The sequence below is a fragment of the Ammospiza nelsoni genome, chromosome 27 (genome assembly GCF_027579445.1).
Source record: "Ammospiza nelsoni isolate bAmmNel1 chromosome 27, bAmmNel1.pri, whole genome shotgun sequence".
NCBI lineage: Eukaryota > Metazoa > Chordata > Aves > Passeriformes > Passerellidae > Ammospiza > Ammospiza nelsoni.
The window spans coordinates 3,278,898-3,302,562 of NC_080659.1; the positions used below are offsets into that span (position 1 = coordinate 3,278,898).

Sequence of the window (23,665 nt, forward strand, 5' to 3'; positions counted from 1 at the left end):
GGGAGTTCTCAAAGCTTGACAGAGGCTCACACACACTGTGTGCAAAGCTTGAGATAAGAAATGCTGGCTTAAAAAGGCCAGGGAGTAGCACAGACATTGCTGAGAGAGAAATGGAACTAGGAAGTTTCAAAGGATGGTTTTGTAAATAATACTGGACACTTTGGATAAATAGGACTATGAAAGATGCATTGTAGCAAGACCCATGAGGGGTAATTTTGGCTGATTGGCTTTAAGGCATTTACAGCATGGTGTGGCTAAAGCTGATAGGCCAAGAAATGTTTATAATAAATTGTAATTAGGAAATAGTTAATTTCTGATGGTGATGGTGTGAATTATAACATCTGTATTGTCTCACCCTTCACATGAGACTGAAAATGGACTAAAAGCTGTTAAAACACCTCTCAGTACCCCATCTCTGGATCAGAAAAGGTTTAATCTGACAGACTGTCCCTAACATCACCTTTTCTTCCAGCAGCCCTTCACCTCAGAGGCAGCAGAAGCTGAGAGCCCAGGTGAAGGCTGAACTTCTGAGCATCCTCATGGACACAGCAGATCTCTGCAATGCCATCCACTGGCTGCCTCCAGGGTTCCTCTGGGCAGGAAGGTTCCCCCCATGGCTGGTTGGACTCCTGGGCACCATCTCCTCCCTGATTGGAATCTACCAGGCATCAAGAGGAGCAAATTCTGAAGCTGCTTAAGCCAGAACCGAGCTTCACAAGCTCAGTTCTCACATGGTAAAAGTGCCTTTGGTGAAGCAGGGTGTAGTTTAACTTTCCTGGGCTGATGATTGTCCTTCCAGATATCCCATAATTGGGATGGAATCCAGATGCCTGTTGCAGAGGGGATTGTTTGCAGCTGATAATTTTTATCATTCTTCATCAGAAAAATAATTCAGGTGAATCCTCTGGCAATCAACAATGGGTAAAACTGAGGGGGAAAGTTGCTTCCATGTGTCCCAAAAGATAAATGCAACCTGCCAGTGTTGTTTGCCACTTAAAGGAGCACAGTGGCCACGGTTCTGTCACAGAGAACTGGTAAGGGATGGATGCTGAGAGCTCCCACTCTGGGCTTGGGGCTGCACCTGAGCCAGGATGGGACCCCTGTGCTGGGAATTCTCCAGGTATTGGGCTTAGGGCTCAGACAGGAGCAAGCAGAGGTGCTGTTTGTGTTTCCTCAGAGGTGAGGGGGACAGGAATTGCTGCTGGAGGCAGCGAGGACCTTCCTAACCTGCCCTGCCCGTTTAAGGAGAAATGTTGGGAGTGGCAATTCCCCAATTGCCATTCCAGCTGTGCCTTTGTGCGATGCCACCGGGTGGAGCTCTTCACCAGGCTCCAGCAGCCTCCAACAGACCTGTTTTCATAAATTTCCTGCTTTTTTTTTTTTTCTTTTTAATAAATCACCTTTCAAAGGAGCAATCAAACCAGCGCCAAGCTGGGGTTTGCAGTTCCAATTCTGGGCGTTGCCAATAATAAACGACACAAATGCTTCAAAGGTGGCCCTGAGTGATCATTCCTCCTGATAACAGGGAGAGAAGTTCTTTATCTTTGCTTCTGGAAAGCTCCAGAGCATTAGTGCAGTGTGAGCTGCAGCTGCACATGTGCCACCAGCCTTCCTCCTTGTGAAAAACGCCAATCAGTTGTTTTTTAAAATTTTAAAAGTTTAATAGTCGTAAAATGGTTATAAAAATAGTAATACAATTAGAGTAATAATAATTTAGACAGTTTGGATTAGGACAATATGAGACAATAGAGACAAAGAGTTACAGACAGTCCAGGTACCTTTTTCTGGGCAGCACGAGCCTGAAAAAGGACACAGTTAACAAAGGATTAACCCTTAAAAACAACAGCCTGTTGCATATTCATACACCTCATACATGATGCATAAATTCCATTCAAACACAGGATTCTGTCTGGTCAGTGTCAGCTTCTTCCTTCTAACAGCACCTTTGAGGCAGGAAGAAGTTAATTTTTCTTGATAATGGGGCAATAAATTCTCTTTCTCTGAAAAATTCAGGTGTCCTGTGGCTGCTATCTTGCTGCAAATCCTTTCTTTAAAAAAGTATCCTACATAGCATCCTTTCTATTTTAGCATTTTGTTATAACCTAAAACTACATTTACCACACTACTTAAGAGAATTAATACAGCATCACTTTCTAACACAACACACATAATATTCATTTGAATATTTGCCAAAAGCCAATCATAAAACACACGCATTTTTCACACTCCTGCTGCAGTAATTCCCAGTCCCTGCCTGCCTGCCATGGAAATGCATCCTTTGAAAAGAGCTGTGCTTACTCTGGTGTCCCAGCACAGCACATGCTGCACTTCCAGGAGCTGTGACCTTGCTGTGTGGGGCTGCTTTTGGCTGGGCACGGGGAGCTGTGTCCTGCCTGTGTTCAAAGAGCACAGGGAGCCCTGCAAACTCTTTATCCTTTGCCCTTGGTGTTTATCTGGACCTTCACCCTGCAGTGTCCCTGAGGATGTGGCTGTGCTGGGCATTTGCTGCCACACTGGCAGGATTTGGTGCAGCTCAGGGCTTACCTGCAGTTTGTTTATTCTTGTTTATTCTCTCCTTTTCTCAGTCCTGTGTCTGAACAGGGGGATCCCTCCTGGTCCTGTCACCCATTGTCATGGCTCCTGCTGCAGTTTAGTGGTTTTTAATAATAAATCAGATTTCTTTGGTGTTCTTAACCCCATTGATCATTCCTCCAGGACTCACTGGACTGCTCAACACAGGACAATACTATTAAGTATTCATATACTATTAATACTAATGCTATATACAGGGTAATTGTAGCTCTGCCAATTAAAAAAAAAAAAAAAAACAAAACAAACCAAGAAATCCTGCATAACCTCTGATGCCAAATTAATAAACATCTTAACCGTGCATTAATTTTAATGTAGAGAAAGGAAACTGTAAACTGCTCTAAGTGCAGTCTACAGTGCATTTCCAGTGCATTTGCTTCATCCATTCCTCAACAAATGACCTTAATTTACAGCTGGAACATGCAGAGATAAATCAAAATTGGATGATTCAGAATTTCTGGGATTTGTATTTTTTTCTTGAGGTGGTTTTGATCCCTGCTGACACACAGGGTTTAAACACCTGTGGTGGCTGCTGCTTCTCCAGGGCAGCACTCACTCATTTTTAGCACAAGGACTTGTGCAGGCAGACCCGATCCTCCCAAAACTTGGTGATTTTCTTCTCTTTTCCAATGTGGCCTGTGAAAAATGCATGCATTTTATGATTGGCTTTTTGTAAACATTAAAATGAATATTATATGTGTTGTGTTAGAAAGTAATGCTGTATTAATTCTCTTAAGTAGTGTGGTAAATATAGTTATAGGTTATAACAAAATGTTAAAATAGAAACGATGCTCTGTAGGATACTTTTTTTAAAGAGAGGACTTCCAGCGAGGTAGCAGGCACAGGACACCTGAATCTTTCAGAGGAAGAGAATTTATTGCTCTCTTATCAGAAGAAATTAACTTCTTCCCGCCTCGAAGGCGCTGTTGGGATTCAGAGGAAGTAGCTGATGATGACCAGACAGAATCCTGTATTTGAATGGGATTTATGCATCATGTATGAGGTGTATGAATATGCAACAGGTTATTGTTTTTTAGGGTTAATCCTTTGTTAACTGTGTCCTTTTTCGGGCTTATGCTGCCCAGAAAAAGGTACCCGGACTGTCTGTAACTCTTTGTCTCTATTGTCTCATGTTGTCCTAATTCAAATTGTCCAAATTGTTATTACTCTAATTGTATTACTATTTTTATAACTTTTAAAAATTTAGAAACAACTGTTTGGCGTTTTCCACATGCTCCACGCAGGAGCACATTTGCTGAGCAGGCCTGGCTGCTCCGGCCGGGATCTGCCTTTGTCAGCAGCCGGGATCCAAAGGGCGCTGCCGGTCCCGGCGCCGCTGCCCCGTTTATGGCCCTTTATGGCGGGGGTGGCTCCGTCCGCAAAGCCCGGGAGGCTCAGATCCGCCGGCCCGGCCCCCGTGCTGCGATGTCCGGGCCGTGCTGCGATGCTGGGACCGGGGGACACCGGGGGACACCAGGGGACACCGGCGCACGTGGGGAGGGGACCCGGTCACGCCGCCCGCGGGCAGGGCGGGGCGCAGCGCGCTGCGCATGCGCACGGCTGGCCCCGCCTCCCATTCACAAAGAGAGAGTGCCGCGCGCCGCGGGCGCTGATTGGCTGCGAGGCGGGAGGGGGCGGGACCGGAGCGGGGCGGCCACGCGGCGGCGGCGGAGGGGCGGCGGCAGAGCCGGAGCGGAGCGGGAGCGGGAGCGGGAGCGGAGCGGGACCGGGCACCGAACCGGGTACGGGACACCGAGTGCGGAACCGGGTATGAGATACCGCGTACGGGACAGCGGGGACCGGGTACGGAACCGGGTACAGAACCGGGTACGGGATAGCGGGTACGGGATAACGGGGACCGGGCGGGACCGGGTACAGAACTGGGTACGAGATACTGGGTGCAGGATAGTGGGGACCGGGTACGGAACCGGGTGCGGGATAGCGGGGACCGGGTACGGGATAGCAAGGACAGTGAGAAACCGGGTACGGCATCGGCTATGGGACAGCGAGGACTGTACGGGAACGGGTAGGGAACCGGGTACGGGATAGCAGGGACCGTGTAGGGCCGAATACGGAACCATGTGCGGGACCGGGTGCGGGGTAACGGGGACCGCGCGGAACCGGGTACGGCATAGGGGGGCCCTGAGGGACACCTGGACCAAGTGTGGGACCGCGGGGGCAGGTGCGGGACCAGGTGAGAACCGCGGGGCCGGGTGCAGAATAACTGAGTCAGGCGCGGGACAGCGGGTCCGGATGCGGGCCAGAGGAGCCAGGTGCGGGACCGCGGGGCGGGCTGGGCACGGGCATCACCGGAGGCGCACATCGCCCCCTCCCCGGTACTACCTGAGGCCCGGCGGAGTTCTGCGCTGCACGGTTCGGGATCTCCCCGTACCCCGTTTCGGTCGGTGCCCCGCAGGTGACCGGCGCTCCCGGTGCCCCGTTCCGGGACGGCCCCACCGCGCTCCCGTTACCGGCCGGTACCGCGCTCCTCCCGGCCGCGCCGTGCCGGGCCCGTGGCCGCGCTGCCCGTGCTGACTCGCCGCTTTTGCCCCGCAGAGCAGCCTCAGCACAATGTCCGTCAGCAGCCACGAGAACCGGAAATCCCGCTCGAGCTCGGGCTCCATGAACATCCACCTTTTCCACAAACCGGGCCACGCCGACAGCCTCCTCACCCAGCTGAACCTGCTCCGCCAGCAGAACCTCTTCACCGACGTGGTGCTGCGGGCAGGGAACCAGAGCTTCCCGTGCCACCGCGCCGTCCTGGCCGCCTGCAGCCGCTACTTCAACGCCATGTTCAGCGGGGGCCTGAAGGAGAGCAGGGATGCCGAGGTCAACTTCCACGACTCGCTCCACCCCGAGGTGCTGGAGCTGCTGCTGGACTACGCTTACTCAGCCCGGGTGCTGATCAACGAGGAGAACGCCGAGTCCCTGCTGGAGGCCGGGGACATGCTGCAGTTCCAGGATATCCGGGATGCTTCTGCTGACTTTCTGGAGAAGAATCTCTACCCTGGGAACTGTCTGAACATGCTGCTGCTGTCCGATGCCCACTGCTGCGAGCGGCTGCTGGAGCTGTCCTGGAGGATGGCCTTGGCCAACTTCACCTCGCTCTGCAAGACTGAGGATTTCCTCCGGCTGCCCAAAGACAAGCTGCTGGAGCTGGTGAAGAGCGAGGAGCTGGAGGTGGAGGACGAGACTCTGGTCTACGAAGCCGTTATAGGCTGGATCCGCTACGATTTGCCCCGGCGCCACGAAGTTCTGCCCGAGCTGCTGCGCTCCGTGCGCCTGGCCCTGCTGCCCGAGTCCTACCTGAGGAAGCAGGTGGCCTGCGAGAAGCTGGTGACCAGCCACAAGCTGGGGGAGGAGATCGTGGCCGACGCCGTGCGCTGCAAAATGAAGATCCTGCAGAACGACGGGCTGGTGACGGGCTGCTGCGCCCGGCCCCGCAAGGTCAGCCAGGCCCTGCTGCTGCTCGGCGGCCAGACCTTCATGTGCGACAAGATTTACATGCTGGACCATAAAAGCAGCGAGATCATCCCTCGTGCCGACATCCCCAGCCCCCGCAAGGAGTGCAGCGCCTGCGCCATCGGCTGCAAGGTTTACGTCACCGGCGGCAAGGGCTCCGAGAACGGCGCTTCCAAGGACGTCTGGGTCTACGACACCCTCCACGACGAGTGGGCCAAAGCTGCTCCCATGCTGGTGGCGCGGTTTGGCCACGGTTCCGCCGAGCTGGACCACTGCCTGTACGTGGTGGGGGGACACATGGCCGTGAACGGGGCCTTCCCGGCCTCGCCCTCCGTCTCCCTCAAGCAGGTGGAGCACTACGACCCTCAGCTGGACAAGTGGTCGCTGGTGGCTCCTCTCCGGGAGGGCGTCAGCAACGCTGCCGTGGTGGGAGCCAAGATGAAGCTGTTTGTTTTTGGGGGCACCAGCGCCAACCAGAACAAGCTGCCCAAGGTGCAGTGCTTCGACCCGTGCCAGAACCGCTGGACGGTGCCCGCCAGCTGCCCCCAGCCCTGGCGCTACACGGCCGCCGCCGTGGTGGGCAGCCACGTCATCGTCATCGGCGGCGACACCGAGTTCTCGGCCAGCTCCGCTTACCGCTTCCACAGCGACACCTTCCAGTGGTCCAAGTTTGGGGACGTCACCGCCAAGTGCATCAGCTGCCGCGCTGTCACCTCGGGGAACAGGCTCTACGTGGTGGGCGGCTACTGCGGGGCGCAGCGCTGCAAAACCCTGGACTGCTACGACCCCTCGTCCGACACGTGGAGCAGCGTCACCACCGTGCCCTACTCGCTCATCCCCACCGCCTTCGTCAGCACCTGGAAGTACCTGTCAGCCTGAGACCTGCAAGGTAAATAGCTGTGGGTCAAGAGCTCCTCTGTGTCAGGTTAAAATTTGAGGTAAATAGCTGTGGGTCAAGAGCTCCTCTGTGTCAGGTTAAAATTTGAGGGGCAGGTGCACGTGGCCATGGATTGGAGTTGTCCTAAAGAAGAGCCTTGTGTGAGTATCAGCTCCTAAACTTCCAGGCTGGTAGTGTGGGGTCTAAAAGCTCTGCAGGAGATGGTGGGATCTGAAAGCCCTGTAGGAGCTAGAGGGATCTCAAAGCCCTGCAGGAAATGGGATCTGAAAGCCCTGCAGGAGATGGTGGGACCTAAAGCCCTGCAGGAGATGGTGGGATCTGTAATCCCTGCAGGAGATTGGGGGATCTAAAAGCCCTGCAGGAGATGGTGGGATCTAAAAGCCCTGCAGGAGATGGTAGGATCTAAAGCCCTGCAGGAGATGGTGGGGTCTGAAATCCCTGCAGGAGATTGGGGGATCTAAAAGCCCTGCAGGAGATGGTGGGATCTAAAAGCCCTGCAGGAGATGGTGGGGTCTGAAATCCCTGCAGGAGATTGGGGGATCTAAAAGCCCTGCAGGAGATGGTAGGATCTAAAGCCCTGCAGGAGATGGTGGGGTCTGAAATCCCTGCAGGAGATTGGGGGATCTAAAAGCCCTGCAGGAGATGGTGGGATCTAAAAGCCCTGCAGGAGAGAGAACATCCCTCTAGGTGCTGGATCGCTGCAGGGAGAAGGATCAGTATAAATAACGAGACTCTCAACCTGGCATCTTGCCCCGTGCAGAGATTTTGGGGAATGCTGTGTGCAGGGATTGGGTGTCGTGGCTGGGTCAGGAGGCTGCAGGAGCTGGTGTTTGTGCAGGCAGGCTGTCTGCAGGAGCTGGGACAGACCCCGTGGTGCCACCGGCTCCAGCTGCTGCTTTTAGCACAGCCTGCTCCTCCTGGTGCCACACTTAATCTGCCAGTGGCACCCAAATGTCTTGTGGGACGCCAGGGCTGTGAGCTGGTGCCAGAACAAGATTATAGCTGGGACTTAGTCCCAGAATGGTGGGTAATTGCATTTATAAGACAAGCCTTGTCTATGTATAAACACAGGGTTTCTCTGCTTCTAATTATTCCCTGGTGTCTCTTTCATGCCATTGCTTTCCTGCTACACAGAGATTGACTTTCAACATTTGCAACTGGAATTAAATCTTTCTAAGGGCTTTTGGCAGAAACTATGCCAGTGAATCACAGACCCTGCAGGGTTTTCCTTTTCTCTTTGCAGGAGTCGTGCTGTCTAAATAAAATTATTTACTGTAATAAAATACCCAGTGATACCTTTAGAAAATTCCTGGCTGTGGAGGGGAATCAGCAGGCATGGCTGGGATTTCTCTGGGATTTGAGGCCTGGGGAGAGGGATTGGGGTTGCTGTGCCCTGGTCTCACAATGCTCTGCTCTGCTCTGCACCACAGGTTTCTCACCTGATTTTGCCAAGTGTCTCCCTTGATGAGGACCCAGATGGAACACACGGGCAGCAGGAGCTTCTCCTCCCACCTGGCAGCTCTGTGAGCTGGGTGCCACCAGCAGGGCTCAAGGAAACTCAGTTCTGGCTTTGAATTGCTTCTGCAAGCCCTTGGTCAGGCCAGGGAGGGGACAGGACCTCCTTGGGCTGGCAGCTTGTGCTGTCCCTTGAGACAGCAAAACGGTTTCCAAGTGTTCTCCTAACTCGTGTGATCTCAGAGCAGGAACCAGAGAGATTGTTTTGGTTTCAGTGGTGCTAGAAAGGAGAAAGGACACTCCTGAGCAGCTGCAGGACTGCACTGCTGGCACTCACAGCACCCAAGCAGCGGCCTGGGATGTCAGAACACGTGACAGTACTTTGCCCAAGGGCTGATTCTGCACATTTATTTCTTTTTATATGGCAGTTTTGTGTGTTTATTACTCAGCCTGGAGCTGCTTCAATAAATCTGAATAAAATCCACGGTGTCCTTTGCCTGTTCTGTGTGCTTAAGGTGCAGTTTTCCCAGCCCACACTTGAGACCATATTTAGTAGAACAGTGAGGAGCATTCCCTGCTGCAGTGCAAATCAAGGGCTCAGATCTTCCTGTGCCTTTGTAACTTGGGACTGAGGAAAGCTCAGATCTCACACTGCCTTCTGGCTTTGAAGGAGACACAAATCTCTTTGAAACTTCAAAGATTAAGGTGTTCTCTGCCCTTTCCTGGTCACTGTGCACAGAGTGGGGTTTCCTCATTATCCAAAAGAATGGGAAAAGGTGCTGCCCCTTCTGTGCTCCAGGCCCTGCTCCAGGTGAGGCAGTGCCTGGGAAAGGAAAGCTCTGCCAAGGGGAGGAGGTGAGACAGGAACCAGCATGGTCAGAGGAAACAGGCACCAAAGGTACAACCAACTGTCTCACCACAGAAGCACGGTTTGGGTGTGATCCATTATTTCAGAATTAAATAAATCAATGTCACAACTCTTCCGAGCTGCTTGCACAGGCAAGAGCTGGCAGGAAGGGAAGGAAGGGAGCTGCCCTGCTGCTGGGGGCTGGAGCAGATGCATCAGCTTCATTTCCACCCCCTTTTCTGATTCTTTTGCCATTTTCAGCCCCCAGGCTGGGCCTTTTTTCATGCACCCTTGTTGTACCTCCTCTCATGGCTGGCTGAGCCCAACAGGAGCTGTCAGGCTGAAGGGAGAGGAGCCCACAGGCAGCAGCAGCAGGGACACACACTCATTTTGATGAGAAAAGGCTGTTTAGATCATGGAATCCAACCATCAGCAGCTCCCAGCCTGGCTGTGCCTTGCAAGAGGGGAAAATCACAGCACAGGACTCTGCTGGGGCCAGCAGCTGTCTGGAATATCTCCAGCCCTGTTATCCAGCCAGGAGCTGCCTCACCTTTGTTACACCTCCAGCTCCTCCTGAGGACTGGACAGAGCAGGAGGAGTGGATGTTTCATTCATGGCCCTTTGAGCAGCAGCAGCTGTTTTGTTTGGTTTATGCTGCCAAGCAATCAACGCTGGCTGCCCGCCGCATCCACCCCCTGCTCGGGGATGGAGCAGCCTCCAGCAGCACAGATCCATCAGATCCGTCTGCTGGGCCTCACCTGAGCCAGGTAAGGGGGGGTCTCAGCTGGGGGAGAGTGAGAGTCTGTCAGAAATATCCCTCATCTGCCTCACGATTGTCATTGGGGACCACTGAAGAGAAGCCCCCCCCGTCTAGAATCTGTGGCTCTGAAGGAGAAAGTCACACACCAAAGGCCCTGAGAGCTCAGTGTTATTGTTTTTGCTGTTGTTTGCTGCATGCTACACTGAGCCCAATGAGAAGAAGAAGGGGGCACCATGCCCTGTTTGCAACAACAGCCTTGGGAGCTGTCCCACCTCTCGGCCTGGCTGGACTTCTCCTGAGTTTCAGAGGGTCTCCCACAGAAGACCCTCACCTGTTTTAAGACCACCATGACAGACAGACTGAGATGGAAGGAGCCTCTCCATCAAGGACTGAGACTTGGAACCCCCATGTGAAAAGGCCCCTCTGCTCCTTCCAAGGACTGGGACTGAAGCCCCCAGGCCGGGGCAGGGGTGTGGGGGAGGCAAGCTGACCAAAGCGAGATGTTTGCCTGCAGGTTGTGACCGCTGGACCACAAATGGCTCTCATTTACTGCTGAGGACATGGACTACCTGTTTCATCTGTTCCCTATTGTATCTGTTTTCCCCCACCCTCTCACAATTTTCAACAGAATTATCATAATAAAAACCTCTGAGTTAGCTAGAGATTTTGAAATCTCCCCAACATAACAGGCAGATCCTCGGCTGGACTGGACCAAAGGATTTCGTCTCTACATTTGGTAGCTATATCCCCCTTTCTCTCTCTTTTCTCTCTCTTTCTCTATCTTTTTTCTCTCCCTTAATCCCTCTGTCACATTTTGCTGTGGTCATTCAATAAAGCTGCATTTATTTTGATTATCACTGCAAACTCCCTTGTACCATGTCGGTTCTTTGCACCCTGAGATCAATCCACAAACTATCATGAACCCCGTTTGTGAGGATGGATTGTGACAGGGAGGGAGCCCCAGCTCTGCTGCTGCTGTTCCCTCCTTTCAATCCAACCCCTGTCAGGGTAAACCAGAGCTCTGAGCACACCTGGGCTGGGCAGCTCCAACAAAGCCAGCCCGGGCTGCTCTGCTTGGGTTCATCCTCCCTTAGCTGGCAGAGAGCCCCGTCCTGTCCCTCCTGCTCCTCCTCCTGCTGGCAGGAACCAGCTCCCAGCTCCAGGAGTGCCCTGGGGAAACCAGGAGCTTCACTGCTGCGTGCCTGAGCTGTCCCAGCAGACCTGTTCTCCCAGTTTGACATTTCCATGCTGGATCTGCTTCAGTGCCAGCGCCAGGAAGGTTCAGGCCAGCTGAGCTGGAGGTGAATTTGGTTTAGAGATGAATTTGGTTGCTGGGTAGAAATCCTTGTGAATTAATAGAATTCATTTAGAATATCAGCATACCTCAAACCTAGACTTCTCCTAGCTCAGATCCCCCACTAACAGAATTCTCACTAATAGAATTCCCACAATATTCCCATTCAGACCTCCCCATTAATAGAATTCCCCCACTAATAGAATTCATCCCTCATTAACAGAATTCATTTAGAATATCAGCATATCTCAAACCTAGAGCTCTCCTAGCTCAGAGCATAGCTCAGATCCCCCACTAATAGAATCCCCACTAATAGAATTCCCCCACTAACAGAATTCATCCCCCATTAATAGAATTCATTTAGAATATCAGCATACCTAGACCTCTTCTAGCTCGGGTCACAGCTCAGATTCCCCACTTTGTGTCTGCACCTGCAGCTGCAGGAGTTGGACCCCAGCCCAAAGTCACACCTGGAATATGTGATGCCACGTGGGCATCACGAGGCTCAAAGGCAAAACAATCCAAGTGGGACATCATTGTCCCATGGGATGCTCCTCTTCTCACACAAAGCCTAGAAGCCACCACAACCAGAGAAACAGACTGATCCAGCTCCCTCCTGGCCACAAGACAGACAGACAGGGTTGATTTTAAGGGAATTGCTGCTTGGGTTGGTAGGTGCCTCCTGCTTGAACACCAAGACAGCATTGTGGCCTTTCTCCCTTCCAAGCACAGCAGTGGCTGAGAAATTCCCCTTCCTGGTTAAGATGTGATATGGATCATGGAAATGTTCTGCAGCACACCCACCTCACATCTTACAAGGATAATTCATGGCAGCCCAGGAAAAATATAATGACACACAGTGTGGTTTTGTTCATGATTTCCAATGTTCCAGAAGGGAAGAGGGACATTGCACACCTGAAATTCCCTGGCAGATCTGCATTCCATGTGTAGTCATCTGGGATGGCTTCAGGTCTGGCCAGACACTGCTCCACACAGAGAAATGGCATCAGCTGCTGCTCTGACACGGGAGAGGCACATCCACACTGTGCTGTCACAAGGAGTTTTCATGGCCCTGTGCACAGGGAATCATGGAATGGTTTGGGTTGCAAAGGACCTCAAAGCACATCCAGTGCCACCCCTGCCATGGCAGGGACACCTTCCACTGTCCCAGGCTGCTCCAAGCCCTGTCCAGCCTGGCCTTGGGCACTGCCAGGGATCCAGGGGCAACAACCCTGTGCCAGGGCCTGCCCACCCTGCCAGGGAACATTTCCTGCCCAAAATCCCATCCATCCCTGCCCTTCTTCAGCTTAAAGCCATTCCCTGTGTCCCGGCACTCCAGACCCTTGTACAAAGTCAAAGAGCCCCAGAACAAAGTGATGTTCCTCTGCCTGAGCCCGAGTGCCTGTGGCAGCCCCAGAGTGGGGACCCTGTGTCACACACTCCAGCACTGCCAGCTCCAGCAGGGTTTGCCTTTTACCCACGGGCACAGCAGCAGCAAACAACGCAGACCAGGCCCCACATCCCCCATCTGCCGAGCCTCGGGCTGGCCCCGTGGCTGGGATGAGAAATGAAACGGGATTTGAGTCACAGAGGGAAGGGGAAGGCAGCAAGCAGCACATTCCCACTGCCGGAGCACGCTGTGGAGCCAGCATCCTCTGTGCGTGTTTGTCCGGGAGCATCTGGCTCCCAGATGAATCCCAGATGCACGCATGGGAACCATCAGCCTCGGCTCACCCACATCAAAGAGGGAGGTTTAGCATAAAGCTGGTCATTGCCGATGGCCCCGGCGTGATTCATCCGCAGCAGAATGCGGTTTGGGTTTCGGGTTAATTAGCTGCAGACTGGGGAGGAGACAAGGCAGGGCGGGGATATCGGGGCGTGAGCGGCTCTGAAGGCACCGCCGGAGTGTCCTGAGGTCACACCCGGCCTGGGACCACAGCCTCGTGTGTCACACGGCAGCGACAGCGTCACCAGCGCCACTCCAGGTGTCTGCAACGCCCAAGGAATGTCTGCCCTGCTGTTGTGCAAAAACCGAGCGCAGCAACACCCACACACCTTGGAACAGGGTGGCTGCAGCAGCACCGAGCTTCCAACACACGCAAATTCTGCCCGGGATTTAAACTTGCCTCTGCTGAGCTCTGGCTGCTGCAGCTGGGCAGCTCCCAGTGGGAATCGGTGCTGCAGGGATCCCTCCTGGCCGTGTTAACCCTGCATCTCCCCGATCCAGGCTCCTCTTGCCTTCCTGGAAATAATTCCTGCAATTCTGACTGCACAAGGCACAGCGCAGCTTCTCTCAGCTTCTCTCCTAGGCTCTCCCTCCCTGCTGTCCCCCACAAAACCACTTTGATTCCACTTCTTGCTGCCAAAAAATATTTAGAAATGGACGTGGGGTGGCTGGCCTTGCTGTGGTGGCACAGACACGAGGTCTGGGAGCACAGAGGCAGTGACTGATCTCCAGCAGGCACTGGGGCTCAGCTCCCAGGAGCTCCATAGAGGGAAGAAATAATTTCCTAAAAAGAGCACAAGCAAAAGCTTCTACACACACTAACTTTGAGACGTCATCCTCTCACATGACACCTCCCATAAAGAGCAAACTTTAAACACTGGTCTGTCTAGAAGTCTTTGATTATTTATGGATGTGGAAAAGTAGAAAAAAATTTTGTTTTTCCAGTGTGCGTCAGAACCCAGATGTCAGATGCACTTCAGAGGCTGACAAATGCTGCCTTGTTTTACTGACTGCTGCACACAAAGGCCCAGGGACCCCCAAAGCTGCTTTGATAAGCCCCCAAAGGCAGTGACAGGCAGATCAAACCCCCTGGCTCAGGGTTTTCCTCAGCCCCGATTGCAGCAGGATTCCAATGGAAAACCCTCCCTCCTCCCTGAGAGCACCAATCCAAGGCTCTGCTCTCCCACTGTCTCCCTGGTTTTACATCTGTTCTGCTCTCTAGAAACGACTGGAGGTTGCAGCTCTTGGGTTTGCTTGCCAGCTGTGCCAGCAGTGGGGATTTCAGCAGGAAATTTCAGCGCTGGGAAGAGCAGCCCCAGGCAGAGGCTCTGGGATGGTGCTGCCAAACTGGCACGAGCACTAGGGAGAAAGTTTCTATTTTTGTTCTCCTTGTTCCAAGTGGGAACCGATACTGCCTGGGACAGAGCCAGGCATGTCTCAGGCTGGCACCATGCAAAGCACCTCCATGCTAATGTAAGCAACTTAACCAAGCTCTCTCTCTCTCTCTCTCTCACCAGCAGAGTTCAGATGTTTGGGAGCAGCTGATCTTTCCCTCAGGTGCTCACCTCACTGCCAAGGGCTGCAGCTATTTGTATTCTGCACTGAATATCTCCTGTGCTCTGTCCTCTCCTTTGGAAAAACGTCACAGTTTTGTTCCTGTGGCAAATGAGAAGCACGTGAGAAGTGGCAGCTGCTTTGATCTTCATTCAAACAGAAAACAATAATAAATAATTATATAGATATAAAGGCAGAGAGTTTTTAAATGTTCTTTTTTTTTATTGCTAGAAGTTGGTTTCAGTCCTATTGCAGCTCTGAAATCCTTCAGTGGAGAAACATTGCAATCATTGTAAAAATCATCATTTGGTGTGCTAAGATCATGTTTACAATTAATCAAGAGTGCACAATTCAACAGAATATTAACATTTAACCATCAACTTTACAAATAAAATAAAGACTACAAAGATGTTGCTACTGCAGTATCAACAGTAAAGGAAATATTTACAATGTTTACACCCTAACGAAAAAACAAAACCAAACTCTTCCCCAACAAAATGGTCAATTTAACCATGGACCATGATTATTTATTAAATCTTTACAGTGCAAGGTGGGCCTAGAAACCAGACCTAAGACTAAAGAGTGTCAAGAGAGTTCACAGCTCTGAGTGAGATGCACGCAGTTATGCCAACAGGATCTACACCCACGAGAGATCTCCTTCCGGCTACAGACAGAAATGGAATTTGAAATCAACTTTTCTAAAGTGCTCCAATTTCTTTCAGTACAAAAATATAAAAAACTGATTTATAAACATGGCACAAATGTTATGAACCAGAGCTCACACATGCTGTTTGAAGATGATGGAGGATGATGAAGTCGCCAGTGGTTACGAAGATGTTGGGTCTGGTCTCGAAGAGAGAGCAGGGGGAAGGCTTTGCTTTGCCTACAGCACTTGTGTAACCTGGCATGCAGATCTGTTTCCTGGTAAATGTGAGAACTGCTGGGGAAGACAACAAAATCTCCAAACTCCCTTGCATGGGGGGCACAACACACAGGGACTCCACTGAGCAGCACCGGGGAGCCTCGGCTCCCATTCCGCAGAGTTAGAAGTAAAATGCAAGAAGTATTTTTTAATCCTTTCCTAGTTTAAGTTTCGACTCTCATTGTAAATGCAAATGACAAACACCAAGCTCCATGTATGCAGAATCATCTGACCACTACTCAGAAAGACAAAACTGCCTGCAAATGATTTAGAATGACTCCTAGCTGTGCAGGAAGGCGAGTACCTGGGTGAGCAAGCGTCTCTAGGAACACCAAATCTTCTGCCTCACGCTGGGGGATGAGCAGCGATCTCAACTCGTGGGACATGCCACAGCCACAATCCACAGACAGCACAGATAAAAACCAGGGAAGCATCCACAACACACACAGGGCAGCTGTGCTCAGCACTAGTGGCCATGGAGGCATCCTCAGCCCGGAGCCACGTTCCAGAGGGGAAGAGGAAGAGGAAGCCTCCTTAACACCAGAGTTCAAATTGAAATCAGAACCATAGAAACAGCCTCTACATTGCAACATCACAATATTGAAGGACAAACATGCTGATAAATTTTAAGGCTGGGACACCAAGCAAACAGGGCGGCAGTTCAAAGCTCGTGCTGGCATTTCCTCCACACCCCAGCTCAGAAAGAAGCCAAGAGGCACCTGGGAGGCACAGAATTTTGAACTGTCTAATCCTCAGAAATCACTTAAAAGGAAAGTTTTAGCTGAAGTGATCAAAAAGTCCAATAGGAAGGATGTAACTCAGAATCAATAGCAGGTTACTGAGCCCAGGACACAGCAGTACTTTGCAAACTAACTCACCTAGAAGAGTTCTTTTTCTAGGAAGAAGATTTGAGTGAAGAGTCCAAAACCATTTCACTCAACTGGAGTGATTTGTTAACAATTTCACAGATTCAGCTTTGCACAAGTGAAGAGACCCATGATTCATTAAAAGAAAATAATTCACTTGCTTCCCTCAGCCTTGCATGGATCCCTGCCCACACTCTGGCAGCAATGAGGTATCACAGCACCTGCTGATTCCCAAACCTTCTCCAGGCTGAGCCAAGTGACAGAAGCCACCATCTCAGGGTGCAAACAGGTTTCACAAAGGAGCTGCAGCCAGACATGTGCACTGAGGACAGAGAATGACTTCTAAGGTCCCATATTCCAAGGGGCTTTTGGAGTTTGAGCCAACAGCCTGGCCTGCCACAGGCCTGGGTCCCTTTGTTAACAGCCAAAACTTATTTCAAGCACTGCTGACAAGAAGTATTCAAAAAGTGAATGTTAAAGATAAAATATTAAAATAAATAGGACCTCACTGCAGACTTTATTTTGCACATGTCATTGTTCTATATTCAAATTTGTTCATTGCACAGAAGGAGAAAGCAGCCAATGAGCTCCTCAAACCCTTCCAACACTCCCTCCCATACTTTTGGACAGGCACAAAATAAACCTAAATAAATGTTTCCAAAATTTGCTTCCAAGCACCCAAACTGACATCCCTTTTTGGCTGAGGTGATTTACTCCACTGATGCAACTTAGCTTTGGGCTAAAACTCCTAAAAACCTGGTAATTTAAGGCAGTGGGGGCATTGAGTTTTCACTAGGAGTGGCCCAAACCACAGCACGAAGGAGAGAACATCCCTGTGAGCTTCCAGGGGAAATTACAGGGGGCCAGAGTCTGCACAATTAAATTACCCAGTGGAAAAATCAGTGCCAGTCCTACAGAGCTGCAGGATCCCACACTGCTGCATGGACCAGGAGTTACACTGATTTTAAGAATTCTCCTCCATTCCAAACTAGCTTTTGGGATGTAAAAACTGAATAAGGAGTGGAACTCTGCTCTCATCACCAAAGATAACAACACCACCAAATCACCAGTGGAGCAGTCCCACTCTGTTTCCTGCAGACAATCACTCCAGGTTCTGCTGATTTACCAAGCAGTCCTTTGGTAATAAAGCAAAATGTGTCCAATTTCACTTCTTGGGGGCTGGAGGAGCACCCCCAATCCTGTAATGAGCCATTCAGTTTGGAGTTTCCTCTCACTGAACTCAGGTTTGTACCAGCACAACTCAGCAAAGAAAAAGACCCTTAAATCCAAGAACTGTTCCAGCAGGAGTGCTTGTCCCCAAGACTTTATTCAGAATTTTGTAGCTTATCTTTTCTCTTTCTTCAATTTCTTGTCTGAAGGCAATAACCCAAATTATCACCACTTGAAAATATAAACTGCTGCTGTTTTCTGCTAAAAACTGATAAAGTTTCTTTCACTGTAACTACTGAAATAATTTTAAAACTCTGAAGCAAAGAGAATTTATGGCCTTAAAGACATTATTAACATCACACAGGGCCTAATCACAGGGACTGGCAAACACCACTGGATCCATTGCCATGAGACTGCATGGAGAACTGACCAGACCTTCCATTCACTGCTCCTAAAATCACTTTAAATCAGTTGAAGGTATTTAAAAAAGCTATTATCAATCATGTCCTGACAGGGATTAATCCAAAATTTTAAGCTTTGAGATCCTGATTCCTTTAATTCTGTAACAATCTCTCCTGTGCATCATTATCTGACCAGTCACACTCAACACACACCAGAACACACATCCTTGGGTGAGGGTGGGAAAAGAATCTGGGACACAGAGTGAAAAACACAACACAAACTGACTGTGCAAATTACTACAAAGGGAAATAATGCCTTTTTGAGCAGAACACTTAATGTCACCACCATTCCATGATCAAGAACTGACCCATTTCACAAGAGGTATCAAAGCTGGTTTAGCTGAAAGCAGCTAAACACAGGTTTAGCTAAGAGTACTTTTTTATTAAAATTATTTTTAATTTTAAAACCAAACAGTTCTTATTCCCTTCATTCCTAACATGATGCTGCAGAGAAGCCTCTGCAGCAACAGCAGCTTTGATATCTTCTGGTACTGGGAGTAAAGTCCCAACAAATTAACAGACAAACAAAGGATGCAGAAAACAGGATTAAACAAGACAATAAATTACTGCATTTGAACACTTCTTAGACATGTCTTCAGCAAAGAACAAAATCCAAGTCTCTAAGTTCATTCTGAACCAACTCAGGAGTTTGCCTGGGAACCTGTTCTGCTGTCCCCAACAGGGAGACAGATCCCAGTGATGCTGGTGGCCAATGAAATGTGCATTCAGTCCAACTCTTCATCCTCACTGTGAATTCTCACACGTCCAACCCTTCTCCTCCACAAACAGGTGGAGCTCCTGCCCCTTGAGGATGCTGTCAGAAGCTCACCTTACCTTCTGTTCCACTGTCCCTGGCCACAGGGCTTGGTTCACAGTGCCTGGCACACCTGGCAGGGAGGGAACTGGCTTGCTGCCACCTGCTTACCAACACACAACCCATTACTGACCTGGACCTGGGAAAACAGATTTAAAAATTTGCAGCCATTTTGGGGCCTACTACTAAAACTTTTTTACATAAAAATCTGGGTGGTTCAACATCACCGATAACAATTTACAAGATGGTGCCCATGAGCAGTTACATTCTCCAAAAAAGAGCACATTACAATAAATGTCAGAATTTTAACATGCTCTGAATTGATATAGCCATGCCATGTGTCAACAGACTGGAGAATTTAAAAGCAAATTGTTACTACTGTGCCCTCAAAGCAGGACAGGAATCCTGGTCTGGTCCTTGCTTGTAGTAACTGGGCAGGGATCAGAAGACATCCATCCATGTGGGGTCTCCACCACCGTGCACACTGGGGCCTGAGTTCTTGAACCAGTGTGGCAGGTGATTCATCTTCAAATGCAAACAATTAGAAGAAAATGACATCTTCTTTGCTGGTATCATCTTGCACATTCAACAGATTGGGCTGAGAGGGCACCAGGGGCTGAACCTGAACGTTGTTGGGCTTGAAGAGGGTCGCTGAGGCAGATGAAAGTGCTTCTGGCTGAGCATCTGTAGGGCCATACAATTCTAGAGGGGAAAAAATGGAAGAAGACACATTCATGACACTGCAGAGAGAGCCTGAGGCACTTCCAGGCACAGGCAGGTTGGCCAAGGCATACCTGGCTGGAATGCAGAGCTCTGGCTGCTTGGGAGGGATGGGCTCGCTGACCTCCTGCCTCTCAGCACAGCCTCCTCTCGTCCTGCAAGCCTGGGGGGAAGCAGCTGCTTCTGATCAACAGAGGCTGAAGAAAACATTTCATAAATTAGTATTAGAGACAAGCAGCACTTCACAAATGTCACTGCTTCATGCTGGGGCCACTGTACTGACACCTTGACACACCCAAGAAAGCTGCAAAACAACAAAGAGCTGGTCCTACTGAAATTTTCTCTTCAACTGTTTAAACTATGAATACTTTTCCTTGATACTTCTGGTTCAGTTACTGGCAGACCCTGACAATCTCAGATTTAAAACCCAGTATCACCAAGCACAGCAGAGAGAAAAAAATCTTTGTAGAATTCAAATAGCAAATGGCCACTTGTGCTACTTCTAACACGCAGAGCTGTGATGAACTTTTGTCTCTGCTCTCCATCTGTCTCACAGCTGCTCAGCAGCACAGCCCACTGATTCTGGTGTTACAGCCTCCCAGTTTCTCAGTTTCAACAATGAAAGCAGTTCATGAAATAGCTGTTCTGGATCTAAAGAACTTCTCTCTTTCAGTACACATTCCTTACATGTCACAAAACCCAAATTCAATACACAGCATTTTTGCCTCTGGTACAGAAAGTTTTGTTCCATTTTATTCTAAGATCAACACATGAGCATAACAAGCATGAAACCCACTAATGCTCACAAGAGAATAGAGACCAATATATTAGAGGTTTATACCTTTCATATAAATTACAGAAAAACACCATTAAGTCCATTTCCAGTGCAGAAACCATTATGTAAGAGCTATTAGAAATAAACTGGGGAGATGTGGCATTAGAACTTTGTATTGCCAGCATTTGGTATGCAGGGTAAGAGGATCCAGGCTTCATTTATGTGCAAAACCATAAGCAAGTTTGCAAAAGCACTAAACTTTATGCACGACAGAGACAGATGTTTCTGCAATGTGCCAAACCCACTCTCCCTGATCTCTGTCAGGTTTGGCCCTGAGTCCTCTGTGGCAGTGCAGAGTGATGGACAAGCTTCCAATTCTGAATCCAGCACAATGTTAAAAAGATAATTTTGTAACTTAAAATTACAGGCCATTCCCCTAAGCTGGCAGTGGGGCTACTTTAAGTGGGAGAGATAAAAGGGTTTTTAGCGTGTTTGTCATTGGCAAAGATCATGACTCCAGTACCCAGCAGTTAGAAGCAGAATACACCAGGACAGGGTGACTGCATTTTTACTTGCTTCTATTTGTGACAAAATTAGCCCCTTTCAACTTTACAACACACACAGCATCTCAATTTTGGCCTGGAGGTCTGTATTTAATGACTGACTGGTGCTAAGAAAAGCACTGCATTCAATGTCACTACAACTCTGGACAGACTGCAAGAAAAGGCTAAGCCAGCCTCAAAACATTTCACTCATGCACAACAGCTTCCTATTATTTTTGGTTTTTTTTTGGTTTTGCTCTTTTTCTTTAACTCTACAGTTAGACAAGAAGATTTTGTATCCAGGTTTAGAACCTCTCACCACCATTCTGTTGTGTTGGAATACACAGCTCTGTTTTCAGCATCATCCCTTTGGGTTGTATTTCCAATTCAGATAATATAGACATGGAACTGCTAACAGGATTTTAGGAGTTTAAGAGATTTTAACTGCAGCAAACACACTAATAACTTGTAGCATATTAATTTCTGGGTTTCATACAGAGGTTTAACTGCAGGGTTCAGTCTCTCTGTGATCCTGGTGGAGATCAGAAACATTTAAATGGACTTAAAACCACACATACCCGAACTGTCTGTCCTATGAGATGCTTTGCTCTTGCCACCTTTCTCCTTGCTTCCTTTTGTGAAGGTGGCCAGCTTGGTGGGGATCTGCTGCTGGACTGCAGCTGGTTTCTGGATCTGGTTGGTTGCACTCAGGAGATGGATTGGCACTTCGTTCTTGAGGGAGGGCCGGGTCTCCAGGGTGGTGCTGTCCCTGCGCGCCAGCTCCGGCCGCTCCAGGAACTCCAGCCCGGCCACGGAGCTCACCCTCACTGAGGCTTTGGAGCCAGCTGCAGAGGGTTCCACCCCTTCTCCATTGAAGCTGATGGAGTGACTGATCATCTGGCTCTGCAAGAGGGAAAAAGGCAGTCTGAGGCAAATGGGGATTTTCAGCCTCTTCAGTGCAAAGAGAGACCATCCCCAGCCCTGAGAAACACTTCCTAGTGCAGAGCTGAACAGACAAAGCCCAAAGGTTCTTGGGGAACTGAAAGAAGAGCAAGGTGTCTTTGGACACTGAAAAGAACATCAGTAGCTCCAAACTGCTTTAGACTGCACCTAGGAAAGAGCAGAGCTGCACAAGGAGAGACCATCCTCAGCCCCGAGAGTACAAAGCACTTCCTAGTGCAGAGCAGAACAGGGTAGACAAAGCCTAAAGGTTCTTGGGGAACAGGAAGAAGAGCAAGGTGTAATTCCTTGGACACTGAAAAGAACACCAACAGGTCCAAACTGCTTAAGACTGCACCTAGGAAAGAGCAGAGCTGCACAAGGAGAGGCCATCCCCAGCCCCGAGAGACCAAAACATTTCCTAGTGCAGAGGAGAACAGGGTAAACAATGCCTAAAGGTTTCTGGGGAACTGAAAGCAGAGCAAGGTGTAAGTCCTTGAACACTGAAAGAACATCAGCAGCTCCAAACTGCTTAGCAGTGCACCTAGGAAAGAGCAGAGCTGCACAAGGAGAGACCATCCCCAGCCCCAAGGGCACGAAGCACTTCCTAATGCAGAGCAGAACAGACAAAGCCTAAAGGCTCCTGGGGAACAGGAAGAAGAGCAAGGTGTAAGCCCTTGGACACTGAAAAGAACATCAGCAGCTCCAAACTGCTTAGCAGTGCACCTAGGAAAGAGCAGACCGCACAGGGTGATGACAGAGCAGAGAGAAAGCAGAACTTTCAGAAAGTTTCAATGAATTAATTTAATCAGGCCTCCAAATTTCTGTTCAAAACACAAGAAATATTTTTAGAAATCAACTGTACAAAATGCTGTTGACGAAGCACAGCTTCTGCAATCAGACAGTTCATGAATTTGAAAACTACCCAATCAGCCACAATTGAAAATAATTTATTGTCCATCTCTATCTTTTTAAAATATATTCTCATTATCAGACATCTGGGTGGAACTTCACAGACACTGGTCTCTCTGAGAGTAGCCATCACCAGCTACTTCAGGTGATGGTTTGAGTAGCCCAGCAAAAGGCAAGACCAGGCTGGTGCTGCAGCAAGTGCAAAACCTTCATCCAGAAGCAAGCAGGTTAACAGGAATAAAACTGACAAAACCAATCCCTCACCTGGCCCATTTCTGGGGAGAAGGTGCCTGACACCGTGTTCTGCTTCTTCAGCTTCTTTTGCTGATCCAGACGCTCCCTCTCCTTCTCCACAGCTCTCTGGGCTTCCCTCAGCCTCTCCAGGTCGTGCTGGTAGGCCTCCCTCTGCCTCTCCAGCTCTTCCCTGTCCTGGCTCAGCCTCTCCCGCAGCTGCCGCATCTCCTCGGCGCGCTCCTGCAGCTGCGCTTCCTTCAGCTCAAACTCCCTCTGCTGCCGGCTCTTCTCCCGCTCCAGGCGCTGCTGCTCCAGCTTCAGCTGGCTCTGGCGCTTCTGGACGTTCATCAGCTCTTCCCTCTGCTTTTCAAAGTTCCTCTGCTTCTCCTGCTCCAGCAGCAGGTTGCCCCGGGTGGACTGCAGCCGGTACTGCTTCTCCCGGTCTGCCATGGTGGCTCGCTGCACCTCGATGTAGCTGTCCTGCTGAGATATCACAGCCTGCAGGGGGTAAAAGTGCAGCTTCAGGTTCAAAAAACATGCACAGCTAAGCAGGAGACAACAGCATCTAGCAGGTGAGGTTAGAGAGGCTTTTTCTTCCAGAGCATATCTTAATTCCGGCTTTGATTGACACGATATTGAAGATGGTCAAGCAAATAAATTATGCTTATTTATGTCAAATGGAACATTCCTTGCACCTAGAATTGTTACTCTGAATCAAACCAGTC

At 49.9% G+C, this 23,665-nt stretch overlaps 3 protein-coding genes across 8 annotated transcripts in view; 2 read left to right on the forward strand and 1 right to left on the reverse strand.

Annotated features, from left to right (window-relative positions):
* PEX11G (peroxisomal biogenesis factor 11 gamma) overlaps positions 1 to 2,008 on the forward strand; it is a 5,151-nt gene extending 3,143 nt beyond the window's left edge. The window contains exon 5 of one of the 3 annotated variants that reach the window (XM_059489758.1): positions 473 to 2,008. In XM_059489758.1, the coding sequence (XP_059345741.1) occupies positions 473 to 698 (226 nt within the window). In that variant the 3' untranslated portion in view covers positions 699 to 2,008. The remainder of the gene's footprint in view (positions 1 to 472) is intronic. The other 2 variants (XM_059489759.1, XM_059489760.1) reach the window with 2 other exon arrangements.
* A 2,317-nt stretch (positions 2,009 to 4,325) lies between these two features.
* LOC132084596 (ectoderm-neural cortex protein 1-like) lies at positions 4,326 to 8,884 on the forward strand. Of its 2 annotated transcripts, none has more exons than XM_059489792.1 (3): positions 4,326 to 4,357; positions 5,146 to 6,940; positions 8,380 to 8,884. In XM_059489792.1, the coding sequence occupies exon 2, from the start codon at positions 5,161 to 5,163 to the stop codon at positions 6,928 to 6,930; it is 1,770 nt and encodes a 589-aa protein (XP_059345775.1). In that variant the 5' UTR covers positions 4,326 to 4,357; positions 5,146 to 5,160; the 3' UTR covers positions 6,931 to 6,940; positions 8,380 to 8,884. The 2 variants fall into 2 exon arrangements, with proteins under 2 accessions (XP_059345775.1, XP_059345774.1); XM_059489791.1 differs by having other exon boundaries at positions 4,341 to 4,416.
* Positions 8,885 to 14,786: 5,902 nt separating this feature from the next.
* The window catches only part of ARHGEF18 (Rho/Rac guanine nucleotide exchange factor 18), a 44,423-nt gene continuing 35,544 nt past the window's right edge, over positions 14,787 to 23,665 (reverse strand). For all 3 annotated transcript variants that reach the window (XM_059489682.1, XM_059489684.1, XM_059489683.1), the window contains 4 exons: positions 22,971 to 23,438; positions 21,434 to 21,758; positions 19,613 to 19,735; positions 14,787 to 19,520 (listed from right to left, as the gene is read on the reverse strand). In XM_059489682.1, the coding sequence (XP_059345665.1) occupies positions 19,360 to 19,520; positions 19,613 to 19,735; positions 21,434 to 21,758; positions 22,971 to 23,438 (1,077 nt within the window). In that variant the 3' untranslated portion in view covers positions 14,787 to 19,359. The remainder of the gene's footprint in view (positions 19,521 to 19,612; positions 19,736 to 21,433; positions 21,759 to 22,970; positions 23,439 to 23,665) is intronic.

Coding starts and splice junctions, on each gene's coding strand:
- LOC132084596 (XM_059489791.1), top strand. CDS start 4,360: ATGAGATACCGCGTACGGGACAGCGGGGACCGGGTACGGAACCGGGTA. Junction 4,417..5,145: donor GGAACCGGGTACAGAACCGG/GTACGGGATAGC, acceptor TTTGCCCCGCAG/AGCAGCCTCAGCACAATGTC.